Source organism: Misgurnus anguillicaudatus, chromosome 21, assembly GCF_027580225.2.
Source record: "Misgurnus anguillicaudatus chromosome 21, ASM2758022v2, whole genome shotgun sequence".
Classification (NCBI taxonomy): Eukaryota; Metazoa; Chordata; class Actinopteri; order Cypriniformes; family Cobitidae; genus Misgurnus; species Misgurnus anguillicaudatus.
The window spans coordinates 56,923,558-56,942,044 of NC_073357.2; the positions used below are offsets into that span (position 1 = coordinate 56,923,558).

The 18,487-nt window shown below is 36.3% G+C and overlaps 1 protein-coding gene across 2 annotated transcripts in view; it reads left to right on the forward strand.

The window, feature by feature from the left end:
• Window positions 1–1,698: 1,698 nt before the first annotated feature.
• Window positions 1,699–18,487, forward strand: part of trip4 (thyroid hormone receptor interactor 4) — a 92,954-nt gene continuing 76,165 nt past the window's right edge. The window contains exons 1-11 of one of the 2 annotated variants that reach the window (XM_055214691.2): window positions 1,699–1,873; window positions 2,530–2,705; window positions 3,807–3,934; window positions 5,328–5,546; window positions 5,814–5,892; window positions 8,650–8,761; window positions 9,209–9,424; window positions 9,670–9,796; window positions 11,157–11,341; window positions 11,887–12,011; window positions 13,550–13,641. In XM_055214691.2, the coding sequence (XP_055070666.2) occupies window positions 1,794–1,873; window positions 2,530–2,705; window positions 3,807–3,934; window positions 5,328–5,546; window positions 5,814–5,892; window positions 8,650–8,761; window positions 9,209–9,424; window positions 9,670–9,796; window positions 11,157–11,341; window positions 11,887–12,011; window positions 13,550–13,641 (1,539 nt within the window). In that variant the 5' untranslated portion in view covers window positions 1,699–1,793. The remainder of the gene's footprint in view (window positions 1,874–2,529; window positions 2,706–3,806; window positions 3,935–5,327; window positions 5,547–5,813; window positions 5,893–8,649; window positions 8,762–9,208; window positions 9,425–9,669; window positions 9,797–11,156; window positions 11,342–11,886; window positions 12,012–13,549; window positions 13,642–18,487) is intronic. The other variant, XM_073859438.1, reaches the window with a different exon arrangement.

The window sequence follows — 18,487 nt, forward strand, 5'->3', positions numbered from 1 at the left end:
CAGTTCATAGATTTCTGGTATTTTTATTTATATTCGTTTTTTTTTCCAATTTGGTGTCTGCTCAGCTCGCGTGGCCTTTTGGGATAGTAAATTATACCTCAAATGCACACTTAAAAATCTGCCCGGAAGTAGTATGTCATCCAGGTACTTTTCCCCTAATTCAGACATCGCCTCGCATACTGATTTTGCCAACTATATATAGGATGGAAGTAGGTGATTTCGGACGCAGCTTCATTTATGTACTAGTGACTGCATGTAGTGTAATTGTCATTATCTACACTGATTAATTAAACCACTTTCTAAATGCTTCTAGTTATATTTACAGTATGTACTAACTAACTTCTCTTATTTGTGTTACACATAATGCTGTAATGTTTTATCTTGACTTATTATTACCTTATATGTCTAGGCATTAACCTGATCTGTCTAGTAATATTAAGATGACATTGTTCCACATTTTATTCACAGAAATTTAGTTTAGAATTTTATATTTTACTAAATCAGTCAGTCATGTGATATCATGAAAAGGTGAAGATTTTTTTCTGAAAAATAATGCTGTGTAATTAAAATGTAACATATTTTTGTAGGACAAAACTGCTGACTTTATTTTATATCTCTGTGTTTCTCTCTGGTTTATCTGGTTCTCTACAGGACATCTGTTTTTCTAATGATGAAGAATGATATAATTATTAGGGCTGGGCATAGATTAATCTCATACAAAATAAAAATATTTTTTGCATAATATATGAGTTTGTGCTGTGTATAAATATTATGTATATTTAAACACACACACACACACACATACATACACATACATATATATATATATATATATATATATATATATATATATATATACATTTAAGATTTTGTATTTATATATCGTTTTTAATTTATATATAATATATAAAAATATAAATAAATATATATACACATGTAAATGTTTCTTAAAAGCATACATGAATGTGTGTGTATTTATATATACATAATAATTACACACAGCACAAACTTTTGTATGAGATTAATCTATACCCAGCCCTAATAATTATTCAAAGCATTTTTTCCAATTCACATAAGTAGAGCCATAATGTTATGGACGTGGAGAGTATAAATTAAAAGATGGGGAGAGGCTGGAAATGTCATTTTCTAAACAGGGTACAAATGGCTGCATGCATTTTTCTGTATACATAATTAATAAAAGCCATAAATATTTATTCCTCAAGGGGGCGGTCGACGGCCAAAAACAAAACAAAAAAAATCACAGGAATGGGCTCACTTGGGATATTTGTATGCTGTAAATATAAAATTTTTAATATTTACAATTTAACTCTTACTTTATATAAGAATGATTACATGATTTCAAAAAAAAAAATGTATTAAAATAGAGCAATCGCAACCAACTGTGATTGGTAGAACAACTTTTGCGCACTACACTTGAATAACGAGACTTTATATTAATATTACCCATTTTTATTAATATACTCACATTGAAGACAACTATTATTCAAAGCCACCTTATCTTTCCAACACGTAGTTAATTTATGTAATGGACACTTTTTTTTACATTTATATGACTCTCTAAAAGTCACCTTTATACCTGTAATATCTCTAATTACTATTCAACACTCTTCTACAGACAACACAAATGACCCATGCCATTTAAAATCACGGAGGCTTTTATTTTGAAAAACATTAACCGGAAGCTACTTCAGTGATGCGAAGGAGTCTGACGGGTGATAGCTGAAGTGTGTGACTGTGTGTGTTTACAGTTTCATTGATTCATAAACTTCATCATGACTGAATCTTTACTTCGATGGACTGTGGATAAGTTAAAGAATAGTTTCGGTTTGGAGGCAAGCGATGACATTGTGCAGTAAGTACAGTTTAATGATTTACGGTACACAAAAGTGACATTTCTGAAAGCTTTTCTGCTGTCAGTTGTGAAACGTACTGTGAAATTAAATATTTTTAGCTAACACGCTAGAAGGCATTTGCCATTGAGAGATAAAGCTGTCTTTGTGGATGTCGTGTTTAATGTCAACAGCTTGTAAATTTTAAATGAATTTGTGGCCCTCAACCATTAACCAAAAGTGCCAAAAAAGTATAGTTTTAGTTTGGACATGATACCATGTTGACATAATATGACTATATGTTTGTGTTTATTTGAAGATTATGAATTAATATCCCGAGCAGATGAATCATACAGGCCTTTAACAAGTTTGATTCAGATTAATTATTTATTTAAACAATTGTAAGCAATATATAATAGCACGTATATACCACTATAATGTCTAATACATGTACTATATACATTCTATAAGATTTAAAGGGATAGTTTACCCAAAAATGAAGATTCTTTTACTGTTCTGATTAACCCAAAGGAAGTTATTTTGAGGAATGTTTGTAATCAAACTGATCGTAAGCCCCATTCACTTCCATTAGTACTTTTTTTTTCTACATTTGAGCATTATGCATTATGTAAAAAACATTTGAGCATTATGTAAAATTAGCTAAACCTCGTTGTTTCAGGTACATTATCAACATTGAGAATGCAGATGAGATTGTGGAGTATGTTGAAGATCTCTTACAAGGAACAGAAGGAAAGAAGCAAGAATTTATAGATGAACTGGTTCAGCGATGGCAGAGATGTCGGACACCAGCACCTGATGCTCCTGGTCTCATCTTTAAGAAGGAGGCGATGATGGGTAAATACAGACACGTGTAGATCTGACACATTTGAAGCATGCACGTATAGCTCTTAGATAGTGTGCGGTTTAGATATACAAAGAATTACAGTTAAAAAAATATCTGTCTTGACGAGTATTCACTCAAACATAATCTAACAAACAATAACTCATTTTTTAAAAGTTTCTTTTTGAATAACTCATTCTGACTCAGTTTCCCGGTCACATATGTTCTTTAAAGGTGCCATGGAATGTAAAACTGTATTTACCTATGCTTAGATGAATAATACGAGACCTGTTCATTGTAATGACATATCGCGAGCCTCAAACACGATTGCATTCTTCTTCTTATGTAAACCTTGTGCATGCAAAAGACCGCTGGAAAACAAGCCAATCTCATCATAATACCAACTGGGACATTACAGTCAAGATTTCCGCCCCAATATTAAATCACACATTAAATTAATTACAATGCTAAAAACAAGTTAGTGCTAGATGCTAGTTAATGCTAGATGCTAGCGTTTAGTCTCAGTGTACTATTGACATTACAGTTACTTTTTTCAGGGGAATTACTTCTCAGAAATGCCCATTACCAATCTCTGAATAATTGATTGTTCCTGTCTGATACAGGCTTAAACATAAGGTCTGTTTACATACACACAGAGCTACTGAACTACTGTGAGAAATAGCCAATCAGAGCAGAGCTCAACAAAATTATTCATGACCCTTTTAAATAAGGTAATAATAGACCATTTCATTTTGGGGACAAATCCTAGGGTTTGAATGGACATTTTAACCGTTTTTGGATCATTTTTGCACACATAGCTTCTATGTATATATCAGAGTACAATGTTACATATTGTATCAATGCATTCTTTGGCACATGATTTTACAGATATCTGCCTTTCCCTATTCAAGTAAATGGGACTTTAGTCTTGCATTACTGAAATAACTGCCCAGAGATGTTGCAAACATGGCTGTTTACTGGCACGACTTCTCTAAAGGGAATTTGTTATCACTCTGTACCAGCAAAACCTTTTAAATATGTGTATATTTGTTTAGTACGTGAAACTTTTTTATTGACCAGTAGTAAAGGAATATTTAATGAAAACTCTACTCTAGGTGTCGTGTCCAAACCTTCTGAAGACACTCAAAAGAAATCAAAGCGAAAGGGAAGAAACAAGCAGGAGATCACAGGAGTCTCTCAACCAGAACCAGAGGTGGTGAAAACCCCCATCGATCTGATGAAGGTATGACTGTCTGTTTAAAACATGTTAAAGCTGCAATCCATAACTTTATTTATTGGGTGATTCTCACGAAAACTTGGTTTTAAAAATGTCAAGCATGAAAATGTAAAAATTGCTTAAATTTACTTTTTTTCCCACCAGACATTGAAAAACAAAGTCTGGAGTAAATGGGAACATTAATTTAAAAACTTTTACTTATCATTTAACACTTTTTGTAACATAATTTAAAAAATTTGTCCGAAAAAATCTCATTACCGCAACAGTCAGAAAACATCAACACTGACATATTTTCAAAATGACATGACAAACCTGAAAGAACATAATTTGGAGATTCTGCACATGCATTTAAAATCAAAGTATTATGCTTCTATTGATTAAATTAACATTTAATAAGCATCTGTTGCGGTAATGACAATCAAAATATTGCGGTAAAGACAATATTTCAAATTAACTGTAAAAAAATGATCTTACCTGGTAGCCATCTTAAAGTAACTGGTCCATGTGCTTGGTCACTCAAAATCAAACTTTATTAAAATTCTGTATGTGTGCTTAAACTGTTCTCAAAAAGTGTTGCGGAGGATGAGAACATCAGACATGGACACATCATTTTCCTACTTTTTCTTTAATATTATTATACATGAATATTCAGTAAATATTTTTTCTGTCATCTAAAGTAGTCTAGCAAAACATCCATTTCTTTTTCTTAATATTTTTGTGTTAATTTGATTACATTACAACATAACGCATGTTCAAACACAGCCGGACACATTGCGGTAATGACAATTTCAGCAGAAAATGAGATAAAATTTCCAATTATAAATTCTTATGTTGAAATCACACATTGTACAAGGTAGAACACAGTATTGTGTTAATTCTGATGCTTTTTAATGTTACTATATTACACATTTTAAAGCTAAAATCATTAGTGCCGTGGTGTTTCAATGGTTTCGTGAGAATCACCCTATTATAAAACCAGATGAGTAAAAACATAAAAAAAATCATGAATTTCATGGAAAATATAACTTCAACTTTTCATGTTATTGTGTGATTACATCAAGTTCGTAAACATAAAGAACTCAAAAACCACCTCAAAAACTTTTGTGAATTAAAGGATATTTATTCGAAATTTGATGTTTTTATCACTTGTTTCTTTTGCGATACTTCAAATTGCACATAAAATCAGTGTGATGTAAACCCATCTACCAATTCAGTGATCAGTTTCATCTGCACAGAGTGCAGCATGCACATCCTGTACAGAAAATTACTCTGCAAATAACTGCAGTTTTATGTTTAAAACAGAGATGGCGACAGAGAGACAAAGTTACTGTTTGCAGCTTTAAAAAACTCTTTTATTAGGTTTAACTGCACAGATTACACCCAACTTTGCTTTCATCAGGCACAGGAGAGCAGCGGCTCATCTTCAGTGAAAAAGAAGAACAAGTTTGTGAATTTGTACGCCAAGGAGGGTCGAGATAAACTGGCCATTCTGCTTCCTGGCCGTCAGTCGTGTGAATGTCTGGCTCAGAAACACAAACTCATCAACAACTGTTTGAGCTGTGGACGAATCGTGTGCGAGCAAGAAGGATCCGGTCCCTGCTTATTTTGCGGTAGTCTGGTGAGCATCATTCCCTGTTCAATTAAAGGGATAGTTCATCAAAAAATGTTTTTAAACTGTATGAGTTCTTTTATTCTTTGATTAAAAAAGACCATGCGAGTGAGTAAATAATGACCGCATTATCATTTTTGTTCATCACTACCTTTAAAACTCTATATTGTCTATGGCTGTATTTAAGATAAAAAACTGTTTTGTTATTAATTATTCATTATTTGTGATTTTGATTTATTGTGACCTTCATCTTTACGTCTTTCAAACATAATGCAGGTCTGTACTAATGAAGAACAAGAAATATTGCAGCGAGACTCCAACAAAAGTCAAAAGCTTCGTAAAAAACTTCTGGGAGGTGAGAAAATTGAAATGATTGTGTTTCTTTCCCTAATTTAAGGCAACGTCTCCTTCGTTAAAAAACATGACTGCTTTTGTTGGTGTGGTGTTGATTCAATTTACTTTTATGCTTTTTACACTGCTGTGCATGGTAGTCATTTTATGTAATGTAAAACTCTTGCTCTTATATAATTGTTTCCTCTTTTAAGGGCCATGTTCATGTAAGATGGTAAGGCATGTCTAGTTTAACTCTTTCACCGCCAGCATTTTTAAAAAAAGTTGCCAGCCAGCGCCAGCGTTTTTCATGGTTTTCACAAAAGTTTAATGCCTTCCAGAAAATGTTCTTCTTCAAATATATAAACATACAATATACCAAATGAAAGAACAGACCCTCTGGTTTCAAACAAAAAACCAGTTTCATCCTACCTTCAGTAGTTCTTTTGTAATCAGCTTTTGAATATGGGTAGGTTTCTGCAAAAACACCAAATTTTGAGCAAAAAGCTGAGATAATTCCATTTTTGTGACGGACTTTTCATAGAGATCCCATTCAGAGCGATCCTTAAAACAAACACGGACATGCAGCAGCTTGCCATAGGGCAATACTTCCGGGTTTTATAAGTTGGGTAAGATCACCACCTAGTGGATAATAGCGGTATTGCGGAAAGACGGAAATACTCGTCATTGGCGGGGAAGCGTTTTCTCTTGATTGACGAGATATCTCGTCAATGGCGAGGAAAGAGTTAATATGACGCCTGTTATTTTATTAACTAGCTGATGTAACTTGTCAATTAAGAGAAAACGCATCCCTGCCAATGACAAGGTTTTCTGGCAATCTGTATTTCCGCTATTATCCACCAGGTGGTGATCTTACCCAACGTATAAAACCCGGAAGCAAACCCTTAGGTCAAACAGTAAGAACTCCGTGTATGTTTTGATCATCGCTCTGAATCTGATCTCTATCAAATGTCCTTGCAATTGCAATTCTCACAGCTTTTTGCTCTGAGAGGTGATAAAAAGAGAACAAATGAAGATAGGATGAAACAGTTTTTTATTTAAAGTGACACCATGTAATTTTTCAACCTTCATAATAAATTTTCAAGACCCTTGTGGTAGTACATCGACTTTAAATAGGTTAATTGACATGTCTACCATAGCCTGACGGGGTCTGTATCACTTTTACTCGTATTTTAAAACTTAGGGTTTCTGGTAGTAACCAGAGCACCAAAAAAAACTACAAAATTCGACTGCTTTACGGCATACGTCACTTCCTCCACACAATTTGTTTTTAACGTGAATTCTGCTGGAGGCTACTTAAGGAGTGTAGAGAGCAACTTATAGCATATGACTCCGTGGCACAGTTTTAGTGTCACGGACCTATAACACGGGCGACCCGGGTTCGATTCCCCTTTAAGGCAATTTTTTATATAAACTCACGATCTTGATTTATACATAAATGCGATCTTCTTTATAAATGACGGCGATTATCTTGCTTATAGTTCGCTGTATTCAGATGCTGTGTTCACGTATTTACCTTTCTTTTACTGTGTCTACGGTATTTACATTAAAATCCAGGATGCTACAGCAGTCAAACTTGCTCACAGTGTAAAACCAAACCCTATTAATTCACCAATCAGATCCAAGCGTTTCTCTCTTCTCTCTTCCTCATTTGCTGCGTTCCGCTGTCACTCGCGTGACGTATTACAAAGCGGCAGACTTGAGGTCTGCTTGGATCACATCGGTTTACTTGGATTTGGAGCGACAATTTTCACACAAAAGAGAGAAAAAAACGAGCGCCATTGCGGAAAATCCTGGTGGCGAGGGAGAGAGAGAGAGACGATGCAACAATATTTGTTTGGAAAAAGGCAAGGAAATATTTCTGGTCGTTTCTCAATTTGAAGGCTGCAGCCTCCGGAGGTCAAATATGCAGGCTGCACACGTCATCAAGCCTGGTTTATTAAGGTAAACTGAGCATTACATTCGCAAGTCATAAGCATACTGCAACAATTTACGATTAACTAAGTACAATAGTCAACTTTATAATTGTTAATATTGTGAAATAAGAGAGTCTTGATGACGTATGCAGCTTAGAAATACGACATTCGGAGGCTGCAACCTTCAGATTGAGAAATGGCTTCTGCCACGACGAGTTCCTCATCAGAAAGTTGTAACATGACTGCGTTTCTCCCTGTTGTCTCAAAATGTTGATCGTTTAGCGTTTTAAATGTTTAGTTTTTAGTTTAGTTTTAAGGTCGGCCAGTTCCTTTCTTTTGCGACAGTGCTGCGGCGCTTGTGGCCTCTAGGGGCGCTAGGCGTGAAAAATACATGTCTAGCACCCCCTAGTGGCCAAAAAGTTTCATGGTGTGCCTTTAAAGCAGAGGGTTTGTTTTTTCATTTGATATTTTATGTTTATATATTTAAAGTAGCACATTTTCTGGAAGGCATTAAAGTTTTGTGAAAATCATAAAAAAGCTGGCGCTGGCTGGCAACTTTTTTTTTAAATGCTGGCCTGGAAAGAGTTAATTGATTAAATGTTCAATAGTTGAATGATATACAATTGTATAAGATTTAATTTTTTAATTTATTCATGAGGACAATAAGATTTGCAATAATGCCATATATTATATTATTTATATATTTATTTATATATACTGTATATATTTTATAATATCTATTTTTATGTGTTTTTTTATTAGTCTTTCATGCATTGTAAGCATGTAAGTAATTTTAACATGGCGTTGTTTTGTGATTTCTTCTTAAATTGTCACAAATAATACAGCTTCAGAAGGGTCTGAGCGGGAGTATCTGCCCCACCAAGAGGCCAAAATGAAGGCAGGTCTGGAGAAAGCCATACAGCATAAAGAAAAACTTTTGGAGTTTGACAAGAACAGGTCTGTCTGTCCAGATACACTGCTTTTAGTCTACTGAGCTGATATCTAGTGTTAAACTAGTCTCAGGCCTAGTCCACACGGACACGGGTATTTTTATAAAAGATTGTGCGCCGCTGACTGCTTTGTTGATGATTCTGTACAATGGCAGACATATCTTGCTAATAATAACTGTGCTAACAGGGCTTCTAACATGTATACAGATAGATGCTCAGTTATATCACTATATTGTGGAACACGATTTGGGTTATATCCCCGCTTGCTGGTGTGGCATGCTCTTGACAGCGCTTGATAGCGTGCTTTTGCTTTATTGTGTGGATGGATATTGATTTAATCCGAACATGTGTGGACGGGATTTCTTTTTAGGGAAAACTCCGGTTATAAATATACCCGTGTCCGTGTGGACTAGGCCTCACATTGACCAAATTTACTCCTCTTTTTTTCTTTCAGTGTGAAGAGAACACAAGTTTTGGATGACGAATCAGATTACTTCGCGACGGACTCTAACCAATGGCTGTCACCGTGCGAGCGAGATGCGTTACGCAAACGAGAGGAGGAGCTACGGGAGCTTCGTCACGCCTCCCGCAAAGATCGCAAGATCACTCTAGACTTCGCTGGCAGACGAGTGCTGGACGAGGGGGAAAATTTGAGTCCGTACCATCAGAAGTAAGAACATTTAGTACCTAATGCTGTTCACATTGCCTCATTTAATTAATAAATAGTAATTATAAGAAGACAGCATTAATTGCAATGCATATGATCCTGCGGATCAATTTGTTAAGGATTGAGATAGCAGCACCAATGTCATGGGCTTGATTTCTGATAAAATTTATTTTTGCTTGAATGCACTGTAATTCGCTTTGATGAATAAACGTAATGTAAATGTGAATTTTGGGTTTTTTGTCATAAAGGTTGGATGAGACGGTCAAGTCAATCACTGCGGGTACTTTTGGAAAGACACCCAAGAATTCAGTTTCCTCTGACCGACAGCATCTCAGAGAGCTCGTGAACCCCAACATTGTTCAAGCCGCTCCACAGGTTGGTGCAAACAAAGTGCCCTTCATGCATATTGTTTTCATAGACCGAAACACATTTGGACACTTTTTTATTTGTCATACACACACATTTTGAAAATATTGTTTTAACAAAAAATCTAACCAAATTGTGTTTATTACAAAAAAATACACATGCAATAACTCTGATAGGACACCTGTGTGAACTTAAAGGAATAGTCTACTCATTTTCAATATTAAAATATGTTATTACCTTAACTAAGAATTGTTGATACATCCCTTTATCATCTGTGTGCGTGCTGGAGCGCGCTGCGACGCTTCGATAGCATTTAGCTTAGCCCCATTCATTCAATGGTACCATTTAGAGATAAAGTTAGAAGTGACCGAACACATCAACGTTTTTCCTATTTAAGACGAGTAGTTATACGAGCAAGTTTGGTGGTACAAAATAAAACGTAGCGCTTTTCTAAGCGGATTTAAAAGAGGAACTATATTTTATGGCATAATAGCACTTTTGGGAGTACTTCGACTCACCTGAAAAGTCCGCTCCCCTTCTCACTCTCATAAAGGGAGAGGGAGGGTGTTACTGCGCCGAGTCGAAGTACTCCCAAAAGTGCTATTACGCCATAAAATATAGTTCCTCTTTTAAATCCGCTTAGAAAAGCGCTACGTTTTATTTTGTACCACCAAACTTGCTCGTATAACTACTCGTCTTAAATAGGAAAAACGTTGATGTGTTTGGTCACTTCTAACTTTATCTCTGATTGGTACCATTGAATGAATGGGGCTAAGCTAAATGCTATCGAAGCGTCGCAGCGCGCTCCAGCGCTTACGTGCACGCACAAAGATGATAGAGGGATGTATCAACAATTCTTAGTTAAGGTAATAACATATTTTAATATTGAAAATGAGTAGACTCTTCCTTTAAGGGCTTTATAATTCGCTTAAATTGCATGCATTTCATCATTTCATTATTTTTTAATTCATTTTGCGATAATAGCTTGCATTTTTTATATTTCATAATTTTATATACACTAACCTACTCAAAATGTGTCCTGACAAGATTGATAAGACATCCTTTAGGGATTATGGTTGAAAGTATGGTTGCATGCTGATATTTGTTACAAACCCCAAAAATAGCATGCTTTTATGTTCACTTAAGTGCAGTTGTATTAATAAATAAAATATTTAGTCAGCATGCATCCTAAATGCATTTCTGTAAAGCTGCTTAAAAGCAATGCAAAACAGCTATAGAAATAAATTTGAGTTGTAGTTATTTGGTTTAAACAGTTTAACACATTTTTGTAACTTATGCTTAAAAATCTGTTTTGTTGCCCTGGTGCATGATAGTGTTTGTATTTATTCCGGTGTTTGTTGTGTGTCAGTGGGTTGATGTGGGTGGTAGCAGCTCTTCGAGGAAGACTTCGTCGAAAAATGTGAGCAGTGCCGAGAAAAGTGAGCGCAGTCGACTGAGACTGCAGGACAGAGAACTGCAGGAGATCTCAGATGGTGGCTGGTGTCTCAGCATGCATCAGCCATGGGCTTCACTCCTCGTCAAAGGCATCAAAAGGTACAACAGATTAAAAATGTTTAGCTTGAATGCATTTAAAGAAAAACACCACCGTTTTTCAATATTTTACTATGTTCTTACCTCAACTTGGATAAATTAATACATACCTATCTTTTTTCAATGCGTGCACTTTTAATCTTTGTACAGCGCCTCTTGAATGTGCCAGCATCTAGCCCAGCCCCACCCATTCCCATGGCCCCAAACAAAATTTTATTTTGTTCCACCATACTTACTCGTGTAACAGTCTTTAAATAGGGAAAACATGGAAGTGTTTGGTGGCTTCTAAATTTATCCCTGTTTGGATCCTAAGGAATGAATGGGGCTAGGCTAAATGCTAACACATTCACAACGCGCTGTACAATGATTAAAAGTGCACGCATTGAAGAAAGATAGGTATGTATTATTTAGTCTAAATTGAGTTAAGAACATAGTAAAATATTGAACAACGGTGGTGTTTTCCTTTAACATTTTAAGTTTTTTTTTAAATGTATATGCAGGCCTGTGTATCTAGCAAGCGTTGTGATACATGCACATTGTTTGTGCAGGGTGGAAGGCAGAACGTGGTACACATCCCATAGAGGGCGCTTGTGGATTGCCGCTGCTGCTAACAAACCCACACCTCAAGAGATAGCGCAGGTAGAGGACATGCACCGCCGCATGTACAAAAAAGGTATGTTTATTTTCTACACATACTTTTCAAAGCTGCTAGACCTCACAAGATCTAAATGTATGAACATATTTATACATTTCGTTTGAAGTCACACTGTGTTTCGGTCACCGTTTGTAGGACCGAATTGTATATAGTGTCTCTATCTAGTGTGCTGTTGGCTGTGATGACAACAAATTGCAAAGATATGGATATATCCCCTAAAACCTATAAAGAGGATATATACACTCACCTAAATAATTATTAGGAACACCTGTTCAATTTCTCATTAATGCAATTATCTAATCAACCAATCACATGGCAGTTGCTTCAATGCATTTAGGGGTGTGGTCCTGGTCAAGACAATCTCCTGAACTCCAAACTGAATGTCAGAATGGGAAAGAAAGGTGATTTAAGCAATTTTGAGCGTGGCATGGTTGTTGGTGCCAATTACTGGGATTTTTACACCCAACCATTTCTAGGGTTTACAAAGAATGGTGTGAAAAGGGAAAAACGTCCAGTATGCGGCAGTCCTGTGGGCAAAAATTCCTTGTTGATGGTAGAGGTCAGAGGAGAATGGGTCGACTGATTCAAGCTGATAGAAGAGCAACTTTGACTGAAATAACTACTCGTTACAACCGAGGTATGCAGCAAAGCATTTGTGAAGCCACAACACGCACAACCTTGAGGCGGATGGGATACAACAGCAGACGACCCCACCGGGTACCACTCATCTCCACTACAAATAGGAAAAAGAGGCTACAATTTGCACAAGCTCATCAAAATTGGACAGCTGAAGGCTGGAAAAATGTTGCCTGGTCTGATGAGTCTCGATTTTTGTTGAGACATTCAGATGGTAGAGTCAGAATTTGGCGTAAACAGAATGAGAAAATGGATCCATCATGCCTTGTTACCACTGTGCAGGCTGGTGGTGGTGGTGGTCTAATGGTGTGGGGGATGTTTTCTTGGCACACTTTAGGCCCCTTAGTGCCAATTGGGCATCGTTTAAATGCCACGGCCTACCTGAGCATTGTTTCTGACCATGTCCATCCCTTTATGACCACCATGTGATGGCTACTTCCAGCAGGATAATGCATCTTGTCACAAAGCCCGAATCATTTCAAATTAGTTTCTTGAACATGACAATGAGTTCCCTGTACTAAAATGGCCCCCACAGTCACCAGATCTCAACCCAAAAGAGCGTCTTTGGGATGTGGTGGAACGGGAGCCTCGTGCCCTGGATGTGCACCACACAAATCATCATCAACTTCAAGATGCTATAAGATCAATATGGGCCAACATTACTCAAGAATACCTTGTGGAATCAATGCCACGCATAATTAAGGCAGTTCTGAAGGTGAAAGGGGGTCAAACGCAGTATTAGTATGGTGTTCCTAATAATCCTTTAGGTGAGTGTATATTGCTATATAGTAATCTTACTTATATGGCTGGATTACGTTATGTCGCTAACTGGTTCAGTAGTGATAGCATGCTCTTCTTCTTTGTGATGCTAGTAGAGTTTCTGATATCTGTAATTGTACATTTTTTTGTTATTTTTGCAGAACCTCAGTTTCCTTCGGAGTATCCTACAGGGTGCTTGTTGGGCTGTGTGAACGTCACAGATTGTCTCTCTCAGGAACAGTTCAGAGAGCAGGTCAGTGCATCTATATTAAACATTTGTAACAGACATCATCATGCAGCTGTGTTCTTCAGTCATATGCGAAATGCGATCAGTCTTTGCTTTGTTTTCATTACCCATTTAATTGCACAAAATGAAATTGAATATCGAAAAAGGTGGTTTTTAAGCAGTTCAAAAAAGGAATATATTGTATAATTGCAATGGAAACGTATCGTATAACTGCAATTTTGCAATGGATGTAAAATTGTACTTCCCAGAAACACCTCAAACGTAGCGGCTCCCAAGTATAGACGGTTTCAGCAGTAACAACATAAACAAGCTGTCGCGGCCCGTACGTAACTTCCGGTAAACTCCGCTAATAATAAATAACAACAAAGTGCTTTAAACGTTTATTTATATAACAAGCAAAAAAAACCACATAGGTTACATAGAAAACCAAAACATTTGTTATTTTCGATGAGGCATTTGTTCAAGAAATCAGTTTAGCAACTAGTCAGACCATTAAAAAAAAAAGAAACCGGAAGTAAAGTTCGGATCCAGACGTGTATCACGTGCGTCCGATGAAACCGTCTATATGTGGCTTTCCTTGCCATTAAAGGAGTAGTCCACTTTAAAGATGGGGCCCATTGACTTACCATAGTATTTTTTTCCTACTATAAAAAGTCAATGGACCCCATCTTTAAAGTGGACTCCTTTAATGCTTGGATAAAACGTCTGCGTCTCCTTCAATTAAAAATAATGGCTGCAGTATTATTATTTATTTTACAGAAGAAAAGTAAGATAAATATATTTGTTTACTTACCACAACATCTGACTGTCAAACTTGAAGCAAATCATGTGACCCACATACTCAAGACAGACCACGCTATTATATGTGATAAAAGGATTTGATGAAAAAGCCCCAAACAAGACACTAAAGAGAATCTTGTGGTGCATGTTGCCGGTTTAAGGGATCCTCAGACATCACTGTTCCCAGAGCAGTATAGCTGAGCAGCACGTAGCAGTATTTTGGCATACATTCCTCTCTCCGTCTGCGACCGCTTTCCCTGCTGTCTTCTTCTGTAGCCTACAGCGCACTTCCTGCCTCATTTCCTCTTCTCCCTGCATGCAGACTGCATGTAATAGAGGTGTAATTGGTGCTGCTGTATCACTGTCTGCATGCGACATGAGGTCGGATGAAACTCATTAAGATGTCATCTGGGCTCACATTTCATCTGATTTCATCTTCAAAAAAAAAAAATTATTGTTCATAAAGGAGATTTTTTTTACAACCACTACATTTTATATTGTAATTAAATACGATATATATGAAGAGTTTGGTTCCAAAACGCAATAAACGGCATTTTTAAAAATAATAGTTAACACCAAAATCAGTATTGTATCAGGTCGGTATTAAAAAGTAAATTCTTAATTTTAAATCTTTAATTTAAATAAACGCCAGTCGTCCTCCTCTGCAGAATGCAATAAATCCGCTCAACCAATCACAGCGCACCATTACATGCATTGTAAACAATAATGGCGGCTCGCTGAATACACGGAATCCTAGTTTTCCTCATCTACTTTGTACTTCGTGGTCAACAAACAAACAAAAACAAATTAATAATTTTGATGGAATTGATAAACCTGTCGTGGTTTCTGTGGCGGGGCAGAAACGTAAGCTATCAAAATCTAATTTACGTGAGAGGCACTCGGGAGACGGAAAATTGCCGGCTGTTGCTTGTTCTACCAACATCATCAAGCTTCTGTCATGCTAACACATTGACCCCAGAGAATCTTATGAAAAACTTTCCATTATTTTACTCAACGTCAACGAAAATCGAGCAGGACCAAAACATTTTACAGCTGATCGCTGTCAAAAAAGTTCAGCGAAGATGTCCCAAGGATGAAGGCAGCAATGACAGTGTTCTTATTATGACAAAGTAAGTGTTTTGATTAATGCCATTAATGTTTATTTTTTTAATCGGTGTATAGCACTAGTCAACTAAATGAATATAACATGGCAAAGATGAATGCACATTTATATATTGATTCAATAGATTTATAGCATTTTGAAAAAAAACTTGTCATGGATTTATTGCATTTTGCGGAAAAAATGATCAGTTTTTATGATAAATCTTTGAAAATCAAATTATAGATTTGACTTTTTAATGTTTTTATAACCTAGAGATGCTATGTGAAAGTTTGTAACAGAAAATAGTGTTTTTCATCTTGTCACTTTCTTGGTAAAGGAAACAAATTTTTACCAAAATGTGTCAAAATGGGTTTATTGCGTTTTGAAACCAAACTCTTCATATATATATTTTTTCATGTCGATTGATCATCCCGCAATTCTTATTACCATAATGCAAAAATGTTTCAATCTCATTAAAGCAGTGGTTTCCAAACTGGGAGCGCAAGATGGTTCCAGGGCGCCCCAGTTTCATGAAATTTTATAAAACACATTAATTTATCATAACGTCTGTGTAATTAAACCACAGAAAAAATAAGGCTACTAACCAACATCACTACGTTGTATATTTTAAGATTTGTTACATTGCAAATCTTAATGGTTCTACAAGTAGGGTTTTCAACTTTTTTAGGTTTTGATGTGATATATGACTGTAATATGTGAAGCTAGACAGGAGCCTGTGAGTGTAACATTTTAAAATAAGACAACATATGGATGTTTGAAATTCATAATTGTAATAGAGAAATATTTGTGTTCCTGGTGAGATTTTCATTGGATAAACATTTGTGTTTGCCCCTATTAACATAAGTCATCAGTACATTTTTTGTCACCTTTTTAAAATGATGTTATGAACATTTACTCTGGACCACAAAACCAGTCATAAGCCGCATAGGGTATATTTGTAGAAATAGCTAATTGCTATTTTTTTTTATAACAAAAATCATTAGGATATTAAAAACTCTTACCCTGCCATTATCACGTCAATTTAAGAGAAATCATTTTCCTGTCAATGGAAATCTGTAATTTTGCTATTATCCACTAGATGGTGGTCTTACCCAATGTATAAAAAACTGAAGCAAAAACTAATTTAATTAATTTTAAGCTCTGTGTATGTTCTGATAATCGTTCTGAATATGGTCTCTAACAAAAGTCCTTTCCAAAAATGCAGTTATTTCAGCTTTTTGCTCAAAATTTGGTATTTAAAAAAAAATTACCCATAATTAAAGGAATAGTCTACTCATTTTCAATATTAAAATATGTTATTACCTTAACTAAGAATTGTTAATACATCCCTCTATCATCTGTGTGCGTGCACGTAAGCGCTGGAGACAACTTAGTAAAAAAGTTTGTCCGTTAAGGGCTTCTGTAGAAACATGGCTGCACAAAATGCCGCCTTCCATGTAAGGGGACCCTCTGTGTATGTAGATAAAAACGTCTCATTCTAAAGCAATAAACACATAACGGTTCATTATGAAAGGTCTTTATACACCCCTGATAATATAGTTTTGTATATTATTTTGCATTTCTGTCAAGAGATCCTTCTAAAAATTACACACTGCACTTTTAACAAAGAAAATTTTCCTAAGAAAGAATTTTGTGAAACCTTTTTGAAAACTGGCGTTTTTTTTAAGTAAAAAGTTAATCAAAGATCATGTTCCATAAAGATATTTTGTAATTTCCTACTTTTAATACAGTTGTGTTCAAAATTATTCAACCCCCCAATGCTGTTAAGGGTTTTAGGGAATTTAGTGTACATTTGTAATTGTATTCAGAATGAAATCCTACAATGACTTCTTAAAGAACCATATGCAACTAAAATGACATCAATTGGTTTTGTAATATAGTAGTAAATGTTTCTTTTGTGAATTCTTCATTGACACAATTATTCAACCCCTTAAAGAACTACCACTCTGAAGAACAGAGGTTCATTGAAGTGTTTTCAATCAAGTATTGAAAACACCTCTGGATGTCAGGGAACAGCAATAAAGCCTAATAAGCACCAATTAGGCAGCTTTAAAATGACTGTGATACTCAACTCCTTCTAAACATTTACTGGTGTGGTTACAAACTTGGTGAAGTCAAAAGAATGGTCCAGGAAGACAAGAGAAGAGGTGATTAATCTTCACAGGAAGGGCAATGGCTATAAGAAGATTGCAAAGATGTTAAACAAACCAAGAGACACCATAGGAAGCATCATTCGCAAATTCAAGGCAAAGGGCACTGTTGAAACGCTTCCTGGTCGTGGCAGAAAAAAGATGCTAACTGCGACTGCTGTGCGCTATCTGAAGCGTAGAGTGGAAAAAAGTCCCCGTGTGACTGCTGAGGAACTGAGAAAAGATTTGTCAGATGTGGGTACTGAAGTTTCTGCTCAGACAATACGGCGCACCCTGCGTACTGAAGGCCTCCATGCCAGAACTCCCAGGCGCACCCCCTTGCTGTCTCCAAAGAATAAGAAGAGTCGACTGCAGTATGCCAAAAGTCATGTGGACAAACCACAGAAGTTTTGGGATAGTGTTCTGTGGACTGATGAAACAAAATTAGAACGGTTTGGGCCCATGGATCAACGCTATGTTTGGAGGAGGAAAAACAAGGCCTATGAAGAAAAGAACACCTTGCCTACTGTGAAGCATGGTGGGGGGTCAATCATGCTTTGGGGCTGTTTTGCTTCTGCAGGTACAGGGAAACTTCAGCGTGTGCAAGGTACCATGAATTCTCTTCAGTACCAGGAGATATTGGATGACAATGTGTTGCAGTCCGTCACAAACCTGAGGCTTGGGAGACGTTGGACCTTTCAACAGGACAATGATCCCAAGCATACCTCCAAATCCACTAGAGCATGGTTGCAGAAAAAAGGCTGGAACATTTTGAAGTGGCCATCGCAGTCACCAGACTTAAATCCGATTGAGAACCTCT